Here is a 21,476-nt window from a genome sequence, read left to right as displayed (position 1 = left end):
GAAATGCCATTGGATGCTTCCAACTTTGGATTTTTATAGTTTGTAAGTCTTGTCTGTCGCAACAAAGTTCAAATTTTGGCAATTCAGCTAATTGATGGTGGTTTAACTGAATACCTTGAATTGAGAAAGATGAGGAAACCATTACCTCAGGTTAAACTTCCTGCACTGAAAGCACCACTTGACAGAATGCTTCAAATACTGATCCAGAGAATTTTTTGCATTCTCCTTACCTAATCTGAGAACCCACTGCTTGAGTCACTTAAAAGATTCTTCTTTCTTCTTGGGATTGAGGATAATGTGCTTGTAGTCCAGTTTTGTGGGTGCTGAGGTAGTAGATGAGGCCAAAGCGAGAACTTTAGGTGTTCCCATGGATGCTTGGTGCAGTAGGCAGGTGGGTAGTTTATCAGGTAGCTTCTTCCACCGTTTATGCAGGGGTTCTTCATGCTCCTGGTGCATGGAATCAACACCATCCCAAATTCTCCTCCTCCATTTTGAATGGTCATGGGATAGAGATTCCCAGGAGTCGGGCAATATTGCGTTTTCTTTGCCCATGGAGAATTTGAGCACATTCTTGAATCTTTTTCTCTGTCCACCTTGTAATTGCTTCCTATTTTAGAGCTCATAAAAGAGTATCTGTTCCAGAGGTCTGGTGTTGGACATGCAAAATGACATAAACATTGTAGCCACCTGAGTGTAACCAAGGTCTCATTGCTGGTGAATTTGGCCTGGAAGAGGACACAGACAATAGTGTGCTTTGCTTCCCAGTGAATTTGGAGGATTTTGCCAAGGCAGCATTGATTATATCTTTTCAGTGTTTTAAGATGTCTGCTGTGGATTGTTCAAGTGTCAGGAGCATACAGAAGGGCAAGGAGCATACAGAAGGGCAAGGACCATGAGTTTTATGCTATGTCTGAAGTCTGGTTCTTTATAAACCCTGTTACTCAATCGATTGAAAGCTGTGCTGATGCATTGAACACGATGGTGTATTTCACCATCGATATCTGCCTTCTTTGAGCTCTAGATGTATGGGAAGTGGTCCATGTTTTCTGGGGTTTCACTGTGAAACTTCATTGTTGGAGGGTAGTGTGGTACAGTGGGGGAAGGTTGGCAAAGGACTCTTGTCCTACAGGCGTTGAGCATAACGCCCATCTTCTCGTAAGCCTAAGTAAACAAGTTGATGATGGTTTGCAGATGACCTTTGGGCACAGGCAAACAAAAGTACCTTCATACTGCAGTGTGACTATTGACATTCAGGTGACCTTGAATCAGGAGTGTAGTCACCAAAGGTTCAACACTTTCCCATTAGTTACGAAGATTGTCTCAACTTCTGTGGGGAGTTTGTTGGAGGCAAGGTGCAGTGAGAAAAGTTGGTTGATTAGAAACCACCATTTCCCAAGGGAAAAGAAGCAGTGCTCCAGCTGAAGGCAGAAGTCCGGTTGAAAACCCGTGAGTAAAGAACAGAAGGTAGATGGAGAGAAAGCAGGAAGCTTTGCCGACAGCAATGACATGCTTACATCCTTCTGTGCTTCCAAGGCTATCTGTGGCCCAAGCACTCAAGGTCCTACCCCAATGAGGGCCATGATTGGGGGTGGACTCATCAGGGATAAAAGTCAGTCAGTGCCCGTTGGAAAGAACAGTTCTAAGACCTCCAACTGCAGTTCTGTTCCTGACGTGAGCACCCTTGATTCCATCTATGGAAATCTGCCCAGTGAGCCTCTCCTGACCAACAAGACGTTAAAAAAGGCCATATCCCTCAATACGTGGGAGCAGACGGTATATCTGCCCAAATGTATGATGAAGAGCATCATTCACAAATCTCATTGTCCACATTTGGGAAAAGGAGGCTATACCAGGGGACGACCGTCGTCAGGAAAGCAGACAAGACTGATGAAGGTGAATATAGAGGGGTCACCCTGCCACAGGGAAAGTCATTTCCGGGATCCTTCTCAATCACCTCCTCCCAGTGGCCAAAGAGCTGCTCCCTGAATTGCAGTGTAGATTCCATTCATCTCGAGGTGCTGTGGACATGATCTTTGTCACAGGGCAACTCCATGCAGGGAGCAGCACGTGCCATTGTGTGTGACCTTTTTTTGAGATCACTAAGACTTTTCACTCCTTTAATCAGGAGGGTCTGTGGAATATTCTCCTCAAGTTTGGCTGCATGTAATGCATGTAATAATACAGGATCTGGTAAGACCACACCTTGAATATTCTGTGCAGGTCATATTACCCAACCCAACCCAACCCAAGGAGAAATATACATGCACTGAAGGTATCCCAGATTGATCCCAGAGATGAAGGCATTGTCCTTTTAGGTGAGATTAAGCAGGCTAGGCCTTTACCTTCAAGTTCAGAAGAAGGAGAGGTGCTCATGAATGAGAGATACAAGATTTGTACAAGGATCTACAGGCATGATCTTTCCTCTGACTGGGGAGCCCAGAAGCAGAGTCACAGGCTCAAAAGTATGTAAGTCAGCCATTCAGGATTGAGCGGAGAAGAAATTTCCCTCTCCCAGAGGGGAGTGAATCTGTAGAGTTCACCCAAGAGAGGGCTATGTAGGCTCAATGGCTTTGTATTTCCAAGGCAAGAGAATAATAGATTTTTGGATATTAAGGGAATCAAAGGATATGGGATCAGTGCAGCAAAGTGGTGCTGAGTTAAAAGGTCAACTATAATCTTGGATGGTTGATCATGCACGAAGGGATGAATTGCCTGCTTCTTTTTCTTGTGTTCTGTTTAGCATTTGGCATATCAGGGCAGATTATCTTGGGTAAATAACACTGCATTCCTAGCCTGGGAAACTGCTTGTTTTTAACCGTCTGCAGCACCTGCTTGCTGCTGAGATGTCTTTCTTCCCTGTGAAGGGTGTTTATCAAGGACCTCGTAGTCTGGCCTTTGCTTTGTACTTGCTGCCTTTCATGTAATGGGTTCCCAGTTTTTGATGTGCTGCCCTCAAAGTTTATACCAGAGACCTTAGAGCAACAGGCTCCCACAAAAAGGGAGGGAGAGTCTGAACATCTACTCTAAGATGTAGTTGCATACCTACTGGCCTTCAGAATGGTACAGGAAATAGTTTGAAGTAACTGACAGTCACTTTGGGGATCACGGAATCATCTTAAAAATAAAATCCTTCAAAGTAATGTACTGATTGCATGATTTTTGGTTGCCCAAGTTTACAGGAATGCTTTTATTACCAAACACTTAACGGACCATGTTCTGTTGTCTTTTTATCACTTTTAATTCTGTTATGGGGAATATCAGCCTGCCAGCTTTCTAGATTATGTTATTAGTGGTTATGTTTCTAAGGTTTCATGCTTAGATTAATACTGTTCTACATTTCCAATAGGATGGAAAGGAGTGGAAGCACTGTCACATCTGCAACAAGTGTGTAAAGCCATGTGAGTAGAACCAGCTAATGTATATTAATGTTCAACGAGTCTGTTTCATTGATCAATTGGCAGTTAAAGCAAAAGAATATTTAGTTTGCAAAAGCAACTACCATGTTGCCTAGTCTGTGGGGGAGAGAAAAATGACTTGTACTCTGTTCCCTCTCACTTAGCATATTTTCTGACCTTTTTAGAAAAATCTTGGTAGCTTATTTCCCTTATTCTTTCTTGGGATGTGAGTGACACTGCCAAGCCCAAATATATTGCCCTTCCTTGGGTGCCATTTAATGAGGAAGTATTTTGATTTCTGTGCATGTTCTCTAATTAATAACTTAGTGGGGAGGAGAATCTTGTAATGGGGCTATAAAGTGGTGTTTCAAGTTGACTTTCCTTGTCTAGAGAGACAGATACAATCCCTCTGCTGACAATTCTACTCAGAATCTATCTCTACTTACTTATCACAGCACAGTTGAAAGCCTTTCATCCCATCAGATCCATGTTGACTCCCAGCAGATCATTCCATCAATGCCATTTTCTCTCATTTTCCCTGTAACCTGTTCTCTCTTACATGTTCATCAATTCCCCTTTGATTCTTTTGCCTCACAAAAGTAACTTAGTGGCCAGTTAACTATCAGCACATCCATGAAATGTGGGAGGAAACCAGAGCATCTGGCAGAAAACCATATGGTCGTGGGGAGAATATGTAAGCTCCACACTGATCACACCCGAGATCAGGATCAATTCCAGATTCCTGAAACCGAGAGGCAACAGTGCTAATTGCTGGAGTTGCTTGAGTTTAATAACAATAAAGATGGTGGTACTGCTAACTGGAAGTAATCTAAAAGGATACAAAGGAGTGGGGGTTTATGCTGTTGTTTCCAGTTTATTTCCAGTATAATATAAGGATTAATTACAAACCAATTGGAATCATGATATAATAAATGTGTCTGTTTTGTATTTTTTAAAGCAATCTGGATTTTCTGTTGAAGTACAGATAGATATTGATCTAAGAAGTGATTTATTTTTCCAGCTTGGTTTCACTGTGAAACCTGCAGTCGTTGTGTCCTTCAGGATCATTCTTGTGGTGTGGCTGGAAGTGGATGCTTTAACTGTGGAAGTACTGAGCATAAACGTAGAGAATGTCATGATGCAGCATTCCAAAACAAGATCACGTGAGTGTGTGATGACATTTAATACAAAACCTTAACTAAAAGGAATGTTAAGTGCCATTCTGAGCTACTTGTGTTAAATTCTTCCCTGTCACCCCAGCCACAATCTGATAACTGCCTGATTGTGTTGGACAGAACCAATAAGTGTTGTCTCTTGTTTTAAAGGGTTTAGCAGCTTATAACAATGTGATGAGGATATGGGTTACTAACTCCAATATCTACACCACTAATCTATGTCTGTTTCTCTGTTCTTCAACTCCCTTCATTGTTTCTCTCAGCTGGTTATACCTTTTGTAATTAATTTTGTTAGGAAACTTCTACACCTTTCCTCTTATGTGTAATTCTACATGATTTGTATAAATAGAACAGTGAAGAGGATCTAACACGCCTTGTTTGGACTAACCACTATCTACATCACACCAAATGGATGAAAACTCCTTTAGCCCTACTTTTGCTTTGTTAATCCTTCACAATTTCTCAGTTGCTGCACTTTATTTAATACAATCTGCTTTCATTTTCTCAAATTTCTGATGTGACATCCCACCTTATTAAATCTCCCCTGATAATCCACACATATCATTTCTCTGCACTTTGCCTCAGAAATTCAATGAATTTAGCCAACAGCCATTGTCTTTTACAAATCTATATCAGTTTTGTCCAATTAACCCTTGATTTATGATTGACCACTAACCACAATAAACGCAAAACAATTATTGTCCCAGTGCCAGCCTCCACATTTTTTTTTGAAAATCATTGTTAATGCCTCCTGGTGAATTTCCTTTTAACCCTATTCATGGGAACACTACTGTTTTTCCATGACCCTGGAATAAAAATGCATGGGTCCCATGGACTCCCTCTCTCACTGGGGGATTGGTCCCATGCATACCAACTCTCCCTTTGGTATGGGTTCCTGGCTACTTTTCATGACCTCACAATTGCCATTCTTGGGATCCATTTGCTGCAACTCTGCCCAGCCCTTTAATCCACTAGGTGTTCTTTGTAAATGTAACGCAATCAAATAGCATTAACAAAGCTAGAAAACCCAGCAACATATCAGTCTTGGGATGCATGATTATACCCACAGTATACCAAAACGATGATAGAACAATGCATGTTATATTGCGTTTGCGCTGTATCTTCATTGCTGGCTATTCCACATCCTCTTTGGGCAGTCTGCAAGTCCACTTTCTTTAAAAGCAACTATGCACAAACCTTATGTGAAATACTTAATTAATCATCTTTTACCCTTTCACCATGTTCAAGTACAGGGTATCCTTTTTATCTTGAAGTCATCCTACTTCTTTATATTAAAAAATAATCGCTTTAAATGTGTTCACTTTTAGCCAGGACCATATATGAGTCTTCCTTCATATGTTTCATCTGTCCTTATTGTTTTCTTTTAGTTCCATACAAACGTTTATAAAGCATTTGAATGGTTCAGTATTATTTTCTATATTCCTTGCTTATTAAGTAACTTTGGCCATTGAAAACAAAAGTTTGCTTTTACCTCTACCCATAGAAATGTTTATTGGTATATCTCCTTCTATTGTTAATAGAAAAGTATGTAAATTGTATCTATTCATCCCATATTCAAAAAAACTCTCACTGACAGTTTAAAGAAATATAAAAATTTACAGCAAGAACAAGCCTTCAAATTATTTCTATTGAATATACTGAAACTTACAAGCAGGGATCAGTTTTGAAATCATGAGATGCAGTTAAGTAAATATAAAAATTTACAGTTTGGGCCAGAACTTGTTGCAAGTACAGAAGTGTATGTTAAAATGACACGGGTTAAAGGAAGGGTTTTCAAATGCACTGTACATCTAGTTTCTCAGTGCATTGGAGAAGAATTCATCATTGTCTTCCATGGTGAACTCCCAATAAGCTGCATGGAAGGGACTTTCCTTCAAGCTCCAACAGACCCTTTTCCTCCTGTGTAATCCTTGCCTTCCTGGTGGAGGCTCTAGCTGTTTTCCAGTGCACTTGTATGCTTTTGTTACAACAGTGACATCAAACATTATGCATTCTGATTGATATTACTGCTGCTCGTCAATGGCCTCTGTTCAGAAGTACATCATGCACATGAAAGTGTGGTTCAGATTTCCATTGTGCAGTGCACAGACTCAAAAATGCTGACGATGTTTAGTGATTAATTCTATGCTTTCAATCAGATACCTGGTGCATAAAAGAGAGATGATTGAATTTCTAGGTTGCTGGGTCTGTAAGAGCCCCTTGCTTTAGCAATCCAAATCAGCCATCCTTTGTTCAAACCATTCCATGCTCTGAAAGCCTGTTATATACAGTCACCTCTTCTAACTTCCATCATGGTCCATTCCATTTTAACTTGAATACACCGCATCATTGACTCCCCAATACAGTAGTCCATACCTACTCACTCCATCAAATGTTTTTCTAACTTCAAAGACTAATCAAATTTCTCAGCTCTCTGCTTTATTGTCATTTTCAGGATTGGTATCCTTTCATCTTACTGAAACAAGCAAATTTGCAGTTTGACACCCTAATGTTAAGTTAAAAACAATTCACATCTTTTTTTCTTTTCTCAATCTTTTCTTTGTCTGTATAACTAGTTGTATTCACCAATTCCCAGGCATTCTACTGTCAGATTTTCTTTAACTTACCCAAGTATGATTGAATTCCCTTCTTATTACAACTCCATTACTTCTGCAGATCTCTATAAAATAAAGCTCAATATTTCTGACTGTTTAATGATGGGCAATGTAAATTAAAATCATCAATATTACAACTTCGGTTGAATGGAACACTTGCTTTTCTAAGGGTAATTGTGATCTTAATTAATAGTCCACCCTACTCCTTTACTTATTCTCCCTTGTGAAAATTTCTCAGCTGGGTCTGTCTCACATTCCTTCTGTCGGGGTTGAATCTTTGAATTCAATGAATTTGTACATGTGAAAACTGCTACAGTGATCCTTTTATGCCCTGTGTATTCTTCTCTGTATTTTCTTGTTCAATCCTTCTAATCACCTCCAGGTTGCCCTGCAGGACTGAGCAGGCAAGCAGTGGTTTACCTGCCTGCTTGTTCCTTCTGATGGTTAATGTTTTCTTTTTGTCTGACATCAGTGATCTAAATTGTGGGCACTATTAATACTTGGGCAGTTTGGAGGGCCTTACCTAAGTTATGATTTTGAGGGTTCTGCAATTTGCATAATAAAAGGCCTTAATGGATCAAGTAACCTGATCTGTTGACCCTGCATTTTGAAAGGTCAAATGCACCCTGCTCCTGGTGACCCCTGACCCACTTCAGGTGAGTCCTAGCTTACCCCCTCAGTCACTTCACAATTAAAGTAGATGTTACTTTTCCACACTTTTGCTTACCTTTGCATTCATTTTGAAGTTCATATCTCAAATTAGGCAGGGCTTTAATAATTTGTGATTTATTCCCTCTTGAATTCAGTGACAAGTCAAAGCCACGTAAACGAAAATCTTTGGAAATGAATGAAGAGGGTACCGCAAACAAATCCAAGCAACAAGGCCAAGAAAGGAGTATGGGAAAGAAGAAAACTTTCAAACGGATAACTGTGAAATCAAAAAGAAAGCAGAAGAGAAAGAATAAACAGTGATGTCGGTGACTGACTGTGTGCACTGCTAAATAATGAGGCTTTCCTGGATGTACACAGTCCAGTTTCAGCCTTCGCAAGAACAGTAAGCCTTAGAGGATCTTTAATTCACTGAGAAAGTTGGTGAAGTACATCTTTGTACAACTCTTCCATCACTAGTTTTCCCTGCAGTGCTTCTGAATGATCACGCCTTGTTTACTCACAATGACATACAGAATAATGATGTCTCTACCAGTCTGAAAGCATGCCTGAGAACACTTGCATTGAAATAATTTAACTGATTTTGGAAATTCTACCAAAGATACAAAACCATCTTCATTTATTGTGTTCATCCATGAGTGTAAAAACCTGAGTAAATGCATCAGAATTGTGAAATATCTGAATGTACATTTTCACTTTATTAACACAATTGTTTTGAAATGCCCAATTCAAATTTGAAGCATATTTTTCTAAATGTACTGTTTTAAATGTAATTTAAATGAAAAGTTCTTTAAAGTATGATCTTTTCTTTATAGGGAGTTGTCAATAAAACATAAATTCTAATTCTCTTTTTAATTTTGCTTTCTTGTAAGTAAAGCAGTTTAAATAGTTTTGGACCTTGTCACATAATCCCCATTAGATAGAGAGTCTAAATATTCATGAATATTGATGGTAATAGGTCTGCTCAATCAATTTGAGTTTTGTGAAACTCTGACTTTGGAGGAGAAACACAAACTTGCTCTCATGTTTTGTTTTCCATTTAATTAATGTTGGAATATTTGACCCAGTACAGAATTGTTTCAGGTTTATGCAAAATAACTCTGTTGAAAAATATCAAAGGAATTACATCAAAAGCTTTGCTTCTTTAAAGTAAATGGAATGTAAGTATCTCACTCAGCATAATAGATATTTTAAATTGCAAATAGAAGATAGTGCTTTCTAACAAAATTTATCCTGTGGATTTGAATATGTTGCTTTGTTCCTTAGATTTCTTCCGAGCTTTTAATCCTTTATAATTACAAAGGAGAAATAGACTAATTTAAAATAAAATAAGTGGTTCTTCCATTAGTTTTCATCAGACAGTTTTCAACATATTGTTTTCATCAAACAGGCCCTCAGCACAGGCCTTTTGCATTTATGTTACTAGTTAAAGTTAGCTGGGCTTAATTGGAAGTACAATCTTCTGGACAAAACAACATATTTAGGTGGACATTAGATACTTGCTGGGTCATTTTGAAGAAGAGTAAGGAGCTCTTCCCATGTCCTGACTAACATTCACTTCTCAGATAAAGATCCCACGTATTAAATGCAGACTTTTATGTTATTGTGCTTGGGAAATGTCTTGATTCACTTTACATATAATGAAGTACTTTTAATTATAGTGATTGTTGTATGGAAAAATGTGGGGTCTCTAAGAACATAGATCCCATGAGTAGGAATGGGATACATGTTGAAACTATTGCAGCATTGGAAGATTATTGAAGAAGTAAGATTACTAATATTTGGTACAATCTTTACCTTTTTGCAGGTTGATTATTTTCCACATCACTTCATCACCTTTCATCCCAGCTTAGTTTAATGGGTTGGAAGTCCATTTAATTTGGATCGAGTAAGAAATTCCCCAGCTGTTATAGATGACCACTAAACATAATAAGAATATCTTTGGTTATGAATCCTAAGGATGCAACCTACACTGTCAAAGCACAGCCTTGGAAGAATAATTTAGGCAATTCAGGTGCCAACAAGCAAAATAAAATCTGCAGATGTTGGAAATCTGAAACAAAAACAGAAATACTGAGCAGGTCAGGCAACATCAGTGCAAGGAGAACTGATAAATGGTCATGACCTAGAACTATAACACTGTTTCTCCACAGATGCTAAGTATTTCTAGTTTTCTGTTTCAAATGTCAAAAGCCTGATTGCTGAAGGCACTTCAGTGTAAAAAATATATTGAAAACAAATATAAAATCTGTACATCAAGCTTGAAAGTTCTTCAATTTAAATTGTTCCTTTAAGTTTTGGACCAGAAGAAGTCAATGGGAAGGACTTTCTGGTTAATTGGTCGATCTGTTGGTAGGTGAAAAGGGTACATACTTCTTCATTCTTTGCACTGGAAAAAAGCAACTGGATGTTTTTGCCAATAGGGGTATGTAAAGAAAGCTTTTCCTTTTCCAAATCTTCATTCATTCTATTGGATGAAGGTGTATGAACAAGAGTGAAAATCTACTAAGGACTGGGATCATGCGTCTTATTTTTGTGATGGTAGATTAGAGTTGTGCCGTATGGACGAATGCTGTTTGTGGCAGCCTCCTCTTTCCCTTGCTGAGTGGATTCTGCACTGTGACGAGTACAGTGTTTCCTGAGAAATGACCAATGAATTAATTTTGCTGATGCCAAGTATGATATGGAGATGAGGAGAAGGGAAGTTGCAGCTGCAGCAACTATTATGATGCCAGTGATTCCTGGTAAAATGCAAAAAGAAAATCATCAATTGAAGTAAAAACTGATATTTTGATAAAATAAAATTCCACGATTTAATAACTAGAATACTGAATAACTTCTGAATGTTACCTTTCCCAAGAAATGAGTGTGCTATAGCAGTTTTGTTGATGTGTGAAGCTTTGGGTAGAAGTGTGAAAATAGGCTCTTTTACACAATTAAAATTTGTGAGTGGTAGTTGAGTCATCCAGTGTCCTCTGAGGCTCTCAGGGCTGTTACACATCATGTCCAGCTGTACGGGCAACTGTGAAGGACAAGAATCAAAGATTACACCCTGTGTTAAATCTGGAAAATACACAATGTAAGTTTCCAGTGAACTTTACATTGCCCTGCTCAGGGAAATACTTTAGTTCATTATCCAATTAAAATTATGAGAGTGCCTCTTTTTGTTTCCAGCATACTTTCTTTGTTATCCCTGTTTGCTCACTCATTCTCAGCATTGTACTGTCTGTCCTCTGCACCTCCTCAATCAGCTTGAAAGTTAAGTCATTGATCTGAATAAATTGATACAGTGGGATGCTGAGCAAGAGAAAATGGAATCACCCCTGGCTGACTGCTCCAATCAAGTTGGCTGTCTGTCCCAGGGAGTCCAGGACCAGTACCCTCAAGGTTTGAAATATACTAAGTTCACTATAACACTGAAATAGTAATGAACATTTGCTTTAAAAGGGTACGTATAAAAGATCATTTAGCATTTGAATTCTCATCGCCAGTTTCCCCCACATTTGCTGTCATCCTTGCACTCTGTAAAACGTTCTGATCCTGTAACATGTTTACACTAACGCAGATACCGATAAACCTTTGTTCGGCAATCTAGCCGGTCTTTGATGTTGAGTCCGGTGTTTGGGCTTGAGAGAGAGGGCAGCTGATAGGAAATAATGCTGGGCTGGTGAGGGTGTAAGTAGGTTCCCATGGAGGTTAAAGCAAAGGATTCTGAAACCTGTGGCTGAGGCTTGCTGTGTTTATGTGGAGGTGTGTAAATAGTTTCATAAAAATAAAAGAAATAGGAGTCGATATAATCAACCTCTTATTTTTCTGAACATGAATGAGTATAGGTCTAACTTCAATTTTTCCTCATAAGACAACCCCTTTATCCCAAGAAACCAATCTAGTGAGCGTTCTGAACTGCCTGCAATGTAAATATATTCCTTCTAAATAGACCAAACTGTAAGCAGTTGACTAAGTGTGGTTTCTCCAGTTGTAGCAATGTAGTTAAGTCACCTGAAACAGTTCAAGAGGGTTTAAAGAGTGATTGTATTTAAGAACTGAGTTTAATTAATGTACAGTATGCACGGAGATGCAATGGACTGTAGATGCTGCAATCTGGAGCAAAAAAAATCAAACAGCTGGAGGAATTCAGTGGGGTCAGGCAGCATCTGTGGAGGCAGAGGATGGTCAATGTTTTTGGGTCGAGACCCTGCATCAGGACTGAGAGTGCAGAGGGGAGATGACCAGTATAAAGAGGTGAGAGGGAAGGGTAAGGCAGAGGCTGGCAGGTGACAGGTCCACCATCACCTGACTCACCCTTCCGTCTCACCTCCTTCACGTGTGCAGGTTATGCTTGAACTTCAGAGGAATAGGTTGGAGTAGGAGTGAAGCTGTTAACAAGTGGGGGAAGGCAGTTTTTAGCATGCTGGAAAACTTTTAGCACCTTATTATTTTTGGGGGGAGAAAAGATGGCTTGAAATTGAAATGTTCTTTACAGTAACAAGAACCAGGCTCGTACCTTTATAGTATCCAACCACCTCTTCATCGGGCACATGCTGGCATCGCAGTGAAATGGGTTCTGAGCCAATTGAACGACCACAGCACCGCCTGCTGACTGAATCATGGGACTGAGTGTTTCTTTGAAAAGGGTGACAAGACCATTCCCAGATAAATCCAACAGCCTTAGGTTCTTCTGAGAACTGAAGGCTGATTTGCTGATAAATGTAATCTAGACCCTGCAAAAACAATTCATAGTTTTGAAGTGAATAAACTCAAGATATACATGGAAGGTATAGAAGGGTTTCATGTATTAAACTGAGGCAAACAGTAACATTGAATCATGTAAATATTATGCGTGGTTAACTGCAAATATTAGTTGTGCAAATGTAAAAGCTTGTTTGCAAGATGATCAAAGATTAAATGGCGTAATATATTTAAGCAAATAGCTTGCATAATTTGGTTTGTAAATTTAGCAAACATTGGACTGGTTACAAAACTCTACCATCAATCAAAGCATTGCAAAAGCTCATCAGACAAGTGACATTTCCTCTGTATTCCCACTTGTTAAGGTTATATAACAATCCCTACATTTTTCTGGTAAAACATTACCGAGTATCTTATGAGGAAAGTTGGAAACAAAAAATAGGAGCAGCAGTAGGTCTTTTGGCTCTTCAAGCCTACTCCACCATTCAATACAAATCATTGGCTGATCCCCTGGATGCCATGGTCCTGCTCTTCCCCACCCCCACCCCCCAAACCCTGTGATGCCATTTGTGTCCAGAAATTTATCTATCTCCTTCTTTGATATATTCAGCAACTTGACCTGCACGGTCTTCTGTGGTGGTGAATTCCACAGTTTCATCACCTTCTGAGTGAAGAAATTTCTCTTCATTCCAATCCTAAATGATTTACTCCATAACCTGAGACTGGAACTCCGGTTTTATACCTCCCCACTTGCAGCCAGCGGCCAAATCCTCCCTGCATCCAGCCAGTCAAAACCTACTAGAATTTTCTACATTTCAATGAGATCTTTTCTCAAGGTAAATCTCTCAGTCTACCTTGCCATGGCCCCTGCATTTATTTGTCTACCTGCACTGCACTTCCTCTGTAACACTGTGTTCTGCATTCTATTTTTATTTTCCCTTTTGTACTACCTTGAGGTACTTGTGTATGGAATGATCTGTCAGGATGACATGTAAACATAAATTTTTAACTGTATCTTGGTACATCTTACAATGATAAACCACTTATCAATTCTTAAAGACTCTGGTTCTATTTCACTAATCTCTCCTCATTTTACAAACACAGGAAAAGGTGAAGAGAAATAATGTGTCATTAAGTATTGAAATGGGAAGTTAGTGGATTGGACAAGAACCTTGGGAGAGGTTTTCCTCCTTAACCCTCCCATTAACCAAAAGCTCAGCTTGACAACTGTGCATCCAGCCTGTGGTTTTCCAGGTTATAATTTTAATCTCTGTTGCCAATGTTTGGATTGCTTCTGTTTGGAGGTCAGTGAGAGAACAGAACATGAGTTGGTGAAGGAATGAATGGAAAATAAAATGTTGCTGATGTGAAATTGGTGGTCAACAAGCCATGTCGGTTTCCTGCCCAGTGGTAACAGTTAAACGTGACTCCTGTGTGCATTTGCTGAATAACTGGACAGTGCTGTGGCAAGAGGTGAATATGGTTCCAGTGGTAGCTACACTGGAAAGTGAAAGGGCAAGGGCAGCTTGAAGTATGAATAAAGTATTCTGGAGGGAATAGCTCATCTGGGACATAAGGAGGTGAGGAGAAGATATGGTGCGATTGTGCAGTTAGTGGCACGTATGGTGGGTTCAAGTCTGATGGGACAGAAGTACGGTGAATGGAGAGGGGGAGAGCAGCGGAACAGGAAATGGAAAAACGTCATGTGTCACATTGATAAGAGACTTCAGCTGCAGCAAAAAAGGTTCTATAAAAATTCTTGTTTCCCTTAATTCCAATGAAAACTTACACATCTTGGGCCTATTATGCACCTCCAGTGCTTTCTGTTTTTTCTTTGTAATTTTTTTTATATGTCAATCTAAAGACAGACTATATATCAGAATTATCCCTTTGGAAGAAATGTTAATCTGTGGTGTCAATGAATTGCTATGTTAGAAGCACTAAAGACTAAGATCTTTATTAGTCACATGAACATCGAAAGACACAGTGAAATACATTTTTTTTGCATAGTGTTCTGGCACAGCCCGCAAGTGTCACCACGTTTCCGGCGCCAACGTAGCATGCCCAAAACTTCCTAACCTTTACGCCTTTGGAATGTGGGAGGAAACCAGAGCACTTGGAGGAAACCCACATAGACACGGGGAGAACGTACAAACTCCTTATAGACAGTGGCCAGATTTGGACCCGGGTCGCTGGTGCTGTAAAGCATTATGCTAACTGCTACACTACCGTGCCTGCCCATTTACACTACTGTGCCTGCCCCTACTAAAGTACCTTGAACAATTTTATAAGAAACATAAGACACTAGCTTGTGTCTGTGTTACCTGCCAATTGCAGTGTCTGGAGTTTGGTGAGATTATAAAAGTACTGTGATAATACTCTATCAATCTTATTATCAGATAAGTCCAGATCCTGAAGCAGCCGCATTTGATTAATGACAGGTACGAATGTGAGGTTGAGGCCCCTGAGAACCAGTACCTGCAGGAAAGAGTTTATCATTAGTCAATGTCTTTTAGAGCACTGTATCAATGGAGATATTCACATCGAGGCTTCTTGGCTCAAAATGCTTACCATCTCTTCCAAGAAAATTCCTGGTGTCTTTGCCTTCCTTTGTTTTTATGTGTATGTCTGCCTGACAACAACTGTGTGTGTGGTTTGTGGTTGGTGATGAACAGAACCAACAGATGTCGGCCCATCAGATTTATGAGGTATTTACAACTCTCTGTGATTGTAAAGTTTCTGAGACCTTGGAAGGTGGAACTGGTTAAAACTGGACTTTTATGACAGTCTGAGTAGAATGTTTGTGGTCAGTTTGACCTGAGTAACAGAAGTGCTGAATTTACACTGGTATTTTCAATTTGCTGGATTATTAGTTACATTAGCAGCAGTTTTGCAGCATTCGGTTAGAATGTGCATTTTAGAACATCTGAGAGTTCATCTGAACTGATAAAACAGACCAGTATCTCCACTGGAAAGAATGGCAAAATCACGAGTGATTCCTTCACTTCTGTCACACATTAACTGCAGTTGAACAATATATGATTACTGCCATGTCAGTCACTCTTTGTTGTGTTGTGGAGCTATTGCTGCCTTTGTGCTAGAGTCTCATTCTGGGCTGATGAACTACTACTTTTATTTACACATTGAACAGCCTGGACCCCGTTCCCTGGAGCGAAGGAGGCTGAGAGCTGATATGACAGAGGTATATAAGATTCTGAGAGGCATAGATAGCCAGTATCTATTTCCCATGGTAGGAATGTCTGAAACTAGAGGACATTGGTTTAAGGTGAGAGGGAGGAGGTTTAAAGGGGATCTGAGGAGTAAATTTTTCACACAGCCTAGTTGGTATCTGGAATGAGCTCCCAGAGGAGGTATAGAGACAAGAACAGTAACAACATTTTAAGAGACATCTGGACAGGTACTTGAATGAACAAGGCATAGAGAGATGTGGATTTAATGCAGGCAAGTGGGATTAGTATAGATAGGCATGATGGATGGCATTGACACGGTGGGCCAAAGGGCCTATGCTGTCCAATGACATCCAATGAAAGGGCCTATGACATCCTTCAAGAGGGTGATTCCACAAAAGGCATCTGGTCCAGACAGCATACCTGGCCGAGTACTAAAGACCTGTGTGGACCAACTGGCTGGAGTATTTACGGACATATTCAACCTCTGGCTTCTGCAGTCTGAGGTTCCCACCTACTTCAAAAAGGCATCTAAGATGTCCAAGAAAAGCGTGGTGACCTGCCTCAATGACTACCGCCTGGTAGCGTTTATATCAACTGCAATGAAGTGCTTGAAGAGGTTGGTTATGGCGTGAATCAACTCCTGCCTCAGAGATGATCTGGATCTTCTCCAGTTTGCCTACTGCCACAACAGGTCAACAGTAGATGTGATTTCTCTGGTTCTTCACTCTGGTCTAGACCATGTGGACAACAGGAACTCATTAGTCAGGCTGCTGTTCATCGACTACAGTCCATCCAAACATCCCAACACCATCATCCCATCCAAACTCACCATCAAGCTTCAGGACGTGGGCCTCTGTACCTCCCTCTGCAAATGGATACTCAACTTCCTCATCAGCAGACTTCAATCAGTGAGGATTGGTAACAGCATCTCCTCCTCGCTGATCATCAACACAGGTGCACCTCAAGGCTGTATGCTTAGCCCCCTGCTCTACTCTCTATACACACATTGACTGTGTGGCTAAGCACAGCTCCAATGCCATCTTCAAATTCGCTGATGACACTACTGTTGTTGGACGAATCACAGGTGGCGATGAGTCAGCTTACCAGAGTGAGATAGGACACCTGGTCGAGTGGTGCCGCAACAACAACCTCTCGCTCAGCGTCAGCAAACCTGAAGAGCTGATTGTTGACTTCAGGAAGGGGAAGGAGGGCGAACATGTGCCAGTGTACATTGGGGGATCGGCAGTGGAGGGAGTCAGCACCTTTAAATTCCTTGGCGTTAACATATCGGATGACCTGTCTGGGCCCAGCACATTGATGCAAGCATAAGGAAGGTGCTCCAGCATCTTTATTTTCTTAGAAGGTTAAGGAAGCTCGGCTTATCATTGAACACTTTAACTAACTGCTACAGATGCACTGTTGAAAGTATCCTGACTGGTTGCATCATGATCTGGTACGGCAATTCGAATGTGCAGGAATGTAAGAAGCTGTGGACTCTGCTCAATACGTCACGGGCACATCCCTCCCCACCACTGGTGGTATCTGCAGGAGATGCTACCTCAAGAAGGCAACATCTATCATCAAAGATCCTCGCCATCCAGGCCATGCCATCTTTTTGCAGCTGCCATCAGGCAGGAGGTACAGAAGCCTGAAGTCCCACACCACTAGTTTCAAGAACAGCTGCTTCCCTTCAACCATTCGGTTCTTGAACCAACCAGCACAACCCTAATCACCACAGTTTAGCAACTCTGTGATCACTTTGCACTAAAATGTACTTTTTTTGTTCTGATTGTGTTCTTTCTTGTAAAAAATTGTGTATAATTTGTTTTTCTTGTGAATGATGCTATGTGCCTGTGATGCTGCTGAAAGTAAGTTTTTCATTGTAGCATACATATACTTGTGCAAATGACAATAAACGCGACTTTGACTTTGACTCTGTGGTGTGAACTGGTCAAAGTGAAGCATTCAATACTCAGACATTCTGTCCAGGAAAACACTTTGCAACTTTGAGGTTTTTTTTGTCTAGTCTATGGTTAAATGGCTCTGGCAGAGTTGTGGTAGGGGAAGAAGAGTTAAGTGGGTGGTGGAGAGGGAGAATCAAATATTGCCCTTGCATTAATCCCTTTATAATTTAGTTTGATAATAAACTTAGGAAGTCATAAAGTATTATGTTCAGTATAAATGCTCCCTTGCTACCCCATGATTATGGAGCTAATCCTTTGCTAATATGGAATTAATTCGGGTTTGGTCAAATGAAAGTTGAATTCTCTCATCTTCCATCCTCTGTATCACATTGTAGGGTGGAGTTTGAACTTTTTATTGTGTGCTGTTTCAGTTTCATTCAAATGCAAAGATGTGATTTGTTTGGGCTAATTAGAAATTCAAATGTAGTGTCACTGTATTATGAAATTGCTTTCTTGAAATTTGTGCTGCAGACTGCAGATCACAAAATGTTAACGTGATAATAGCTAGCAACACAAAGGTTACTCTTGACAAACCCATTCTCTTCTGAGTGATCTTGAACTCCTGGTAGTGATAGGACTATTGAAATTACGTGTTATGGATCAACGAGCAAGGAAGATTCATCTGTAACCACCGTCACATTCTTCAACTCATTATTCCCCCATGAAGCTTTACTCTTACCTTAACGTTTTTCAAAGGGAGCAGGGCTTGATATTCAAAGCTTTGAAACTGCACCTGGGGCCCCAAGTGAAGCTGTCTGAGCTCCTTCAAGTCCTGAAAAGCATCTGTTCAGAAGCAAAGGTTAATTGTAATAATATTATTTTAACATCCATGCATAACATTTTTAATTGCAGTGGGGTGAATTTTCATGTTTACATCAATTGGACAAGGTTAAAATTATTATATTTTAATTTTTATTTGGTATTTAAAATACCAAAAGAAAATTCCCTTTTTTATGATATATTGGCCACATAATGGGGAATATTTAACAATGACTTCTGTTGAAGAAAGTATTAATTAACATCATTTCGTGTAAGTCCTATAAATTTAATCATTATCTGACCAACTGATTTCTCAGTGTGACATCCTATCAAAAACCCATCAGATTTCTTATTGTGCGTTGATCATTTGTTGCCGTGAACTGCTGTTTGACATTTGTAGTTTTTGAGTGTGTTTTGAAGGATTACAAACCAGTTGGCCTTTCCAGCACCAAATCTGTTGCAGCATTGGCTACAAGTAAAGGTCAACATGCACTAGGACTTGACCTAAAGGTGCAAATTTGACGGGAGATGTTTCAATACAAGTCATACTTCTCCCAGAATCTGAGAACCAGAGGCTGCTCCCTGTCTTAAAGTTTGTCCAGATGTATCTGGAAATATATGGGACCCATAATCAAACCATGTAATTTGGTTTTATTAATATTTGTAGGTACCACGGCCCTTTTAAACTCATTCACACTTAAACAGTGTCTACACATTAAAGTACTTATTTAGCTATTAAGTGCTTGAGGATGTGCTGAAGCCATGTAAACTGGTCAGTAATTATGTCTTCTCTTTTGAAGCAAATAAATTCACTTTTATAAACATGCTTATTTGTAGCTAAGAACTCAGTAGCAGAAGATTAATTTGTTGAGATGAAATTGTGATAAGGTTTATTTCACCAAAGTGCAATATTTCACAGCAGCCTCCAACAATTTTATTTTAATCAATTATAGAAGTAATTACAATATTATTTTCTATCGGTAACATCCCATAAACAGGATATAAATTCTTGTCAGTGTAGAGAGGCAATGGAGACGTACCTGACTTAATCTCCTTGATATAATTGTTATTGATAACTAGGACTTGGAGCTGAGTGAGAGGAACCATTGGTTTGGATGGAAACTCTATTAACCTGTTGTCTTGTAGATATAGCTCTTTAATACTAGATATGTTTGAAAATGTTGTATCATCCAAAGTATCTAAGTTGGAAGTGTTCAGAAGTAGGACCTGAACAAAACAGAACAGTTTATTTGATGTTGAGTATAAATCTGATGAATATTTCAAACTCTACATTTGAACATTAGCAATCAATAATTATAATGGTGAACAGTTGTTAACTTGTGTTATGATGTGGAAAGTATTATTTCATTTCTGATCTCTACAACAAACTGCTCTAGCACAATGTTGTACATCATCATTACTATACTTCGGGACAATGAATGCTGTAATAGATACAGAGGCCGGACTTGCCCTGAAGTCTCGATGCTGACTGCAATTTGTGCAAAATTTGCCTTCCTCTAAGGTGAATGGGTCTCGTATGCCTGAACTTCTAACCTCTTCTCCTGCTACATTGACTATTATTTCAGTGATTCTTCAATAAGCATGAAACTTCATAAGTATGTATCTTCTGACCTGATCTTTATAAACCTGTGCATCGTAGGAATTATTCTGAAAGGAGGTGGATAAAAATATCTTCCTTTTGAAGCCTCAAATCCTATCCTCTGGAAAATTGATGACAACATAATTTAGTACAGAGCTGTTGTATAGATTCTTTTGGTTCTTATTTTTCCAAGGCTATTATACTGTTTCTTTAAAATTGGTTACTACATCCATTAAACTAACAGGCAAAATAATCTCACATGAACATGATTTTTGTTATAAAGTAATGCCACATTATAGAACTATACTTTTTGGCACCTACATTGAGGCTTTGACATAGAGGATTTTATGTTGATTCTGATGTCATTTTCTCATATTTGGATTGCAAAAGTTGTTATAGTTTAAACTTTATAATAGTCATAATCCACATTCAAGCAGAACTCAAAACAAGCCACACAATTCTGGAAGATGGACCATTTTCCAAATACATTAATATTATTGGTGACTTTTTAAACTCTAAGCAATAATTCAACAACTGGTGAATATTTTGATCAAAAAAATACTTATTTCACTTGGTTGTAATAAAAATCCTCTTGCTGTCTTAACTTTGGAGAACTAAATTCCAATGTCACTTTGTTTCCATAACTGAAATTTGCAAAAGAAGTATACATTAACCCAAAATGCCCAAGACTTACATAAAGAAAATTAATCCTGTTCTTCAATTTAAGATTACCCAACTTCGGCTTCTTACCTGTAGTTGGTTGTAGTGCCTCAGGCAGTCAGAGTAGCTTCTTCTAAGCCTGAGGCCACTGAGGTTCAGGATAGACACATCTTTTGTAATGGATTCATTCAATTCTTGCGGACATTGTATTGAATGTGTTACTAAGGCATCCACTGATGCAACATTTGAAAAACAGGCAACTGTATAGAAAACAAGAGCAGAACCCATGTTCCTGTCACTCTGCCTTTTCTGATTACTGGTTAGAACTGTAGACCAGTTTTGTAACAACAAGATTTACCCAGTTCTTTCCTGAATTATAGCCATAGCTTTATCAGTTTTGACTCAACTTTAACCTTTTACTTGGCTATATTTTGTATCACAGTGAAATGCTAAGAGCTGTTAACTGTAACAGACATCTTAATCCTGACCTACAAAACCAGCAGATGTGTATATGAACACTCTACCAGGAACATATTAAATTAGGTGTTCAGCAGATGTGGCTGAGGCTGCATAACTTGATAAGTGAATCTCTTTCACTAAAATCTGCTCCTTAAGAACAAAGCTATACTGTTTGAAGCTCAGCTGTTGACCTTCTAGAAGTCCAAGAAATGTGGGATGCGTTCAGGCAGTATTACCAACAACACTCATTTTCTTTCATTTCAGAAGTTTTTGATAACAGCTATGCAAGTTGGCTGCCAT

General features: G+C 39.4%; 2 protein-coding genes across 2 annotated transcripts in view; one reads left to right on the top strand and one right to left on the bottom strand.

Annotated features, from left to right (window-relative positions):
* The window catches only part of zcchc4 (zinc finger, CCHC domain containing 4), a 52,053-nt gene extending 43,289 nt beyond the window's left edge, over nucleotides 1–8,764 (top strand). The window contains 3 exon segments of the mRNA XM_052010232.1: nucleotides 3,347–3,398; nucleotides 4,417–4,558; nucleotides 7,992–8,764. Coding sequence (XP_051866192.1) covers nucleotides 3,347–3,398; nucleotides 4,417–4,558; nucleotides 7,992–8,157 — 360 coding nt within the window. The 3' untranslated portion in view covers nucleotides 8,158–8,764.
* A 1,366-nt stretch (nucleotides 8,765–10,130) lies between these two features.
* LOC127583961 (leucine-rich repeat-containing protein 4B-like) lies at nucleotides 10,131–21,005 on the bottom strand. Its single transcript, XM_052040425.1, has 7 exons — nucleotides 20,808–21,005; nucleotides 19,498–19,684; nucleotides 18,378–18,481; nucleotides 14,872–15,021; nucleotides 12,359–12,568; nucleotides 10,705–10,876; nucleotides 10,131–10,595 (listed from the first exon to the last, which is right to left on the bottom strand). The coding sequence occupies exons 1-7, from the start codon at nucleotides 21,003–21,005 to the stop codon at nucleotides 10,360–10,362; spliced, it is 1,257 nt and encodes a 418-aa protein (XP_051896385.1). The 3' UTR covers nucleotides 10,131–10,359.
* Between the last annotated feature and the right edge of the window lie 471 nt (nucleotides 21,006–21,476).

This window comes from Pristis pectinata, chromosome 2 (genome assembly GCF_009764475.1).
Source record: "Pristis pectinata isolate sPriPec2 chromosome 2, sPriPec2.1.pri, whole genome shotgun sequence".
In the NCBI taxonomy this organism is placed as follows: domain Eukaryota; kingdom Metazoa; phylum Chordata; class Chondrichthyes; order Rhinopristiformes; family Pristidae; genus Pristis; species Pristis pectinata.
This window is presented reverse-complemented; position numbering and strand designations above follow the sequence as displayed.

What these genes read in the sequence shown, in the direction of transcription:
- LOC127583961 (XM_052040425.1), bottom strand. Translation starts at nt 21,005, where the DNA reads ATGGGTTCTGCTCTTGTTTTCTATACAGTTGCCTGTTTTTCAAATGTT. An exon ending in TCCCTTTGAAAAACGTTAAG is followed by an intron (nt 15,022 to 18,377) that starts GTAAGAGTAAAG and finishes TCTTTCCTGCAG; the next exon opens with GTACTGGTTCTCAGGGGCCT. An exon ending in ACACTCATTTCTTGGGAAAG is followed by an intron (nt 10,596 to 10,704) that starts GTAACATTCAGA and finishes GCATTTTACCAG; the next exon opens with GAATCACTGGCATCATAATA.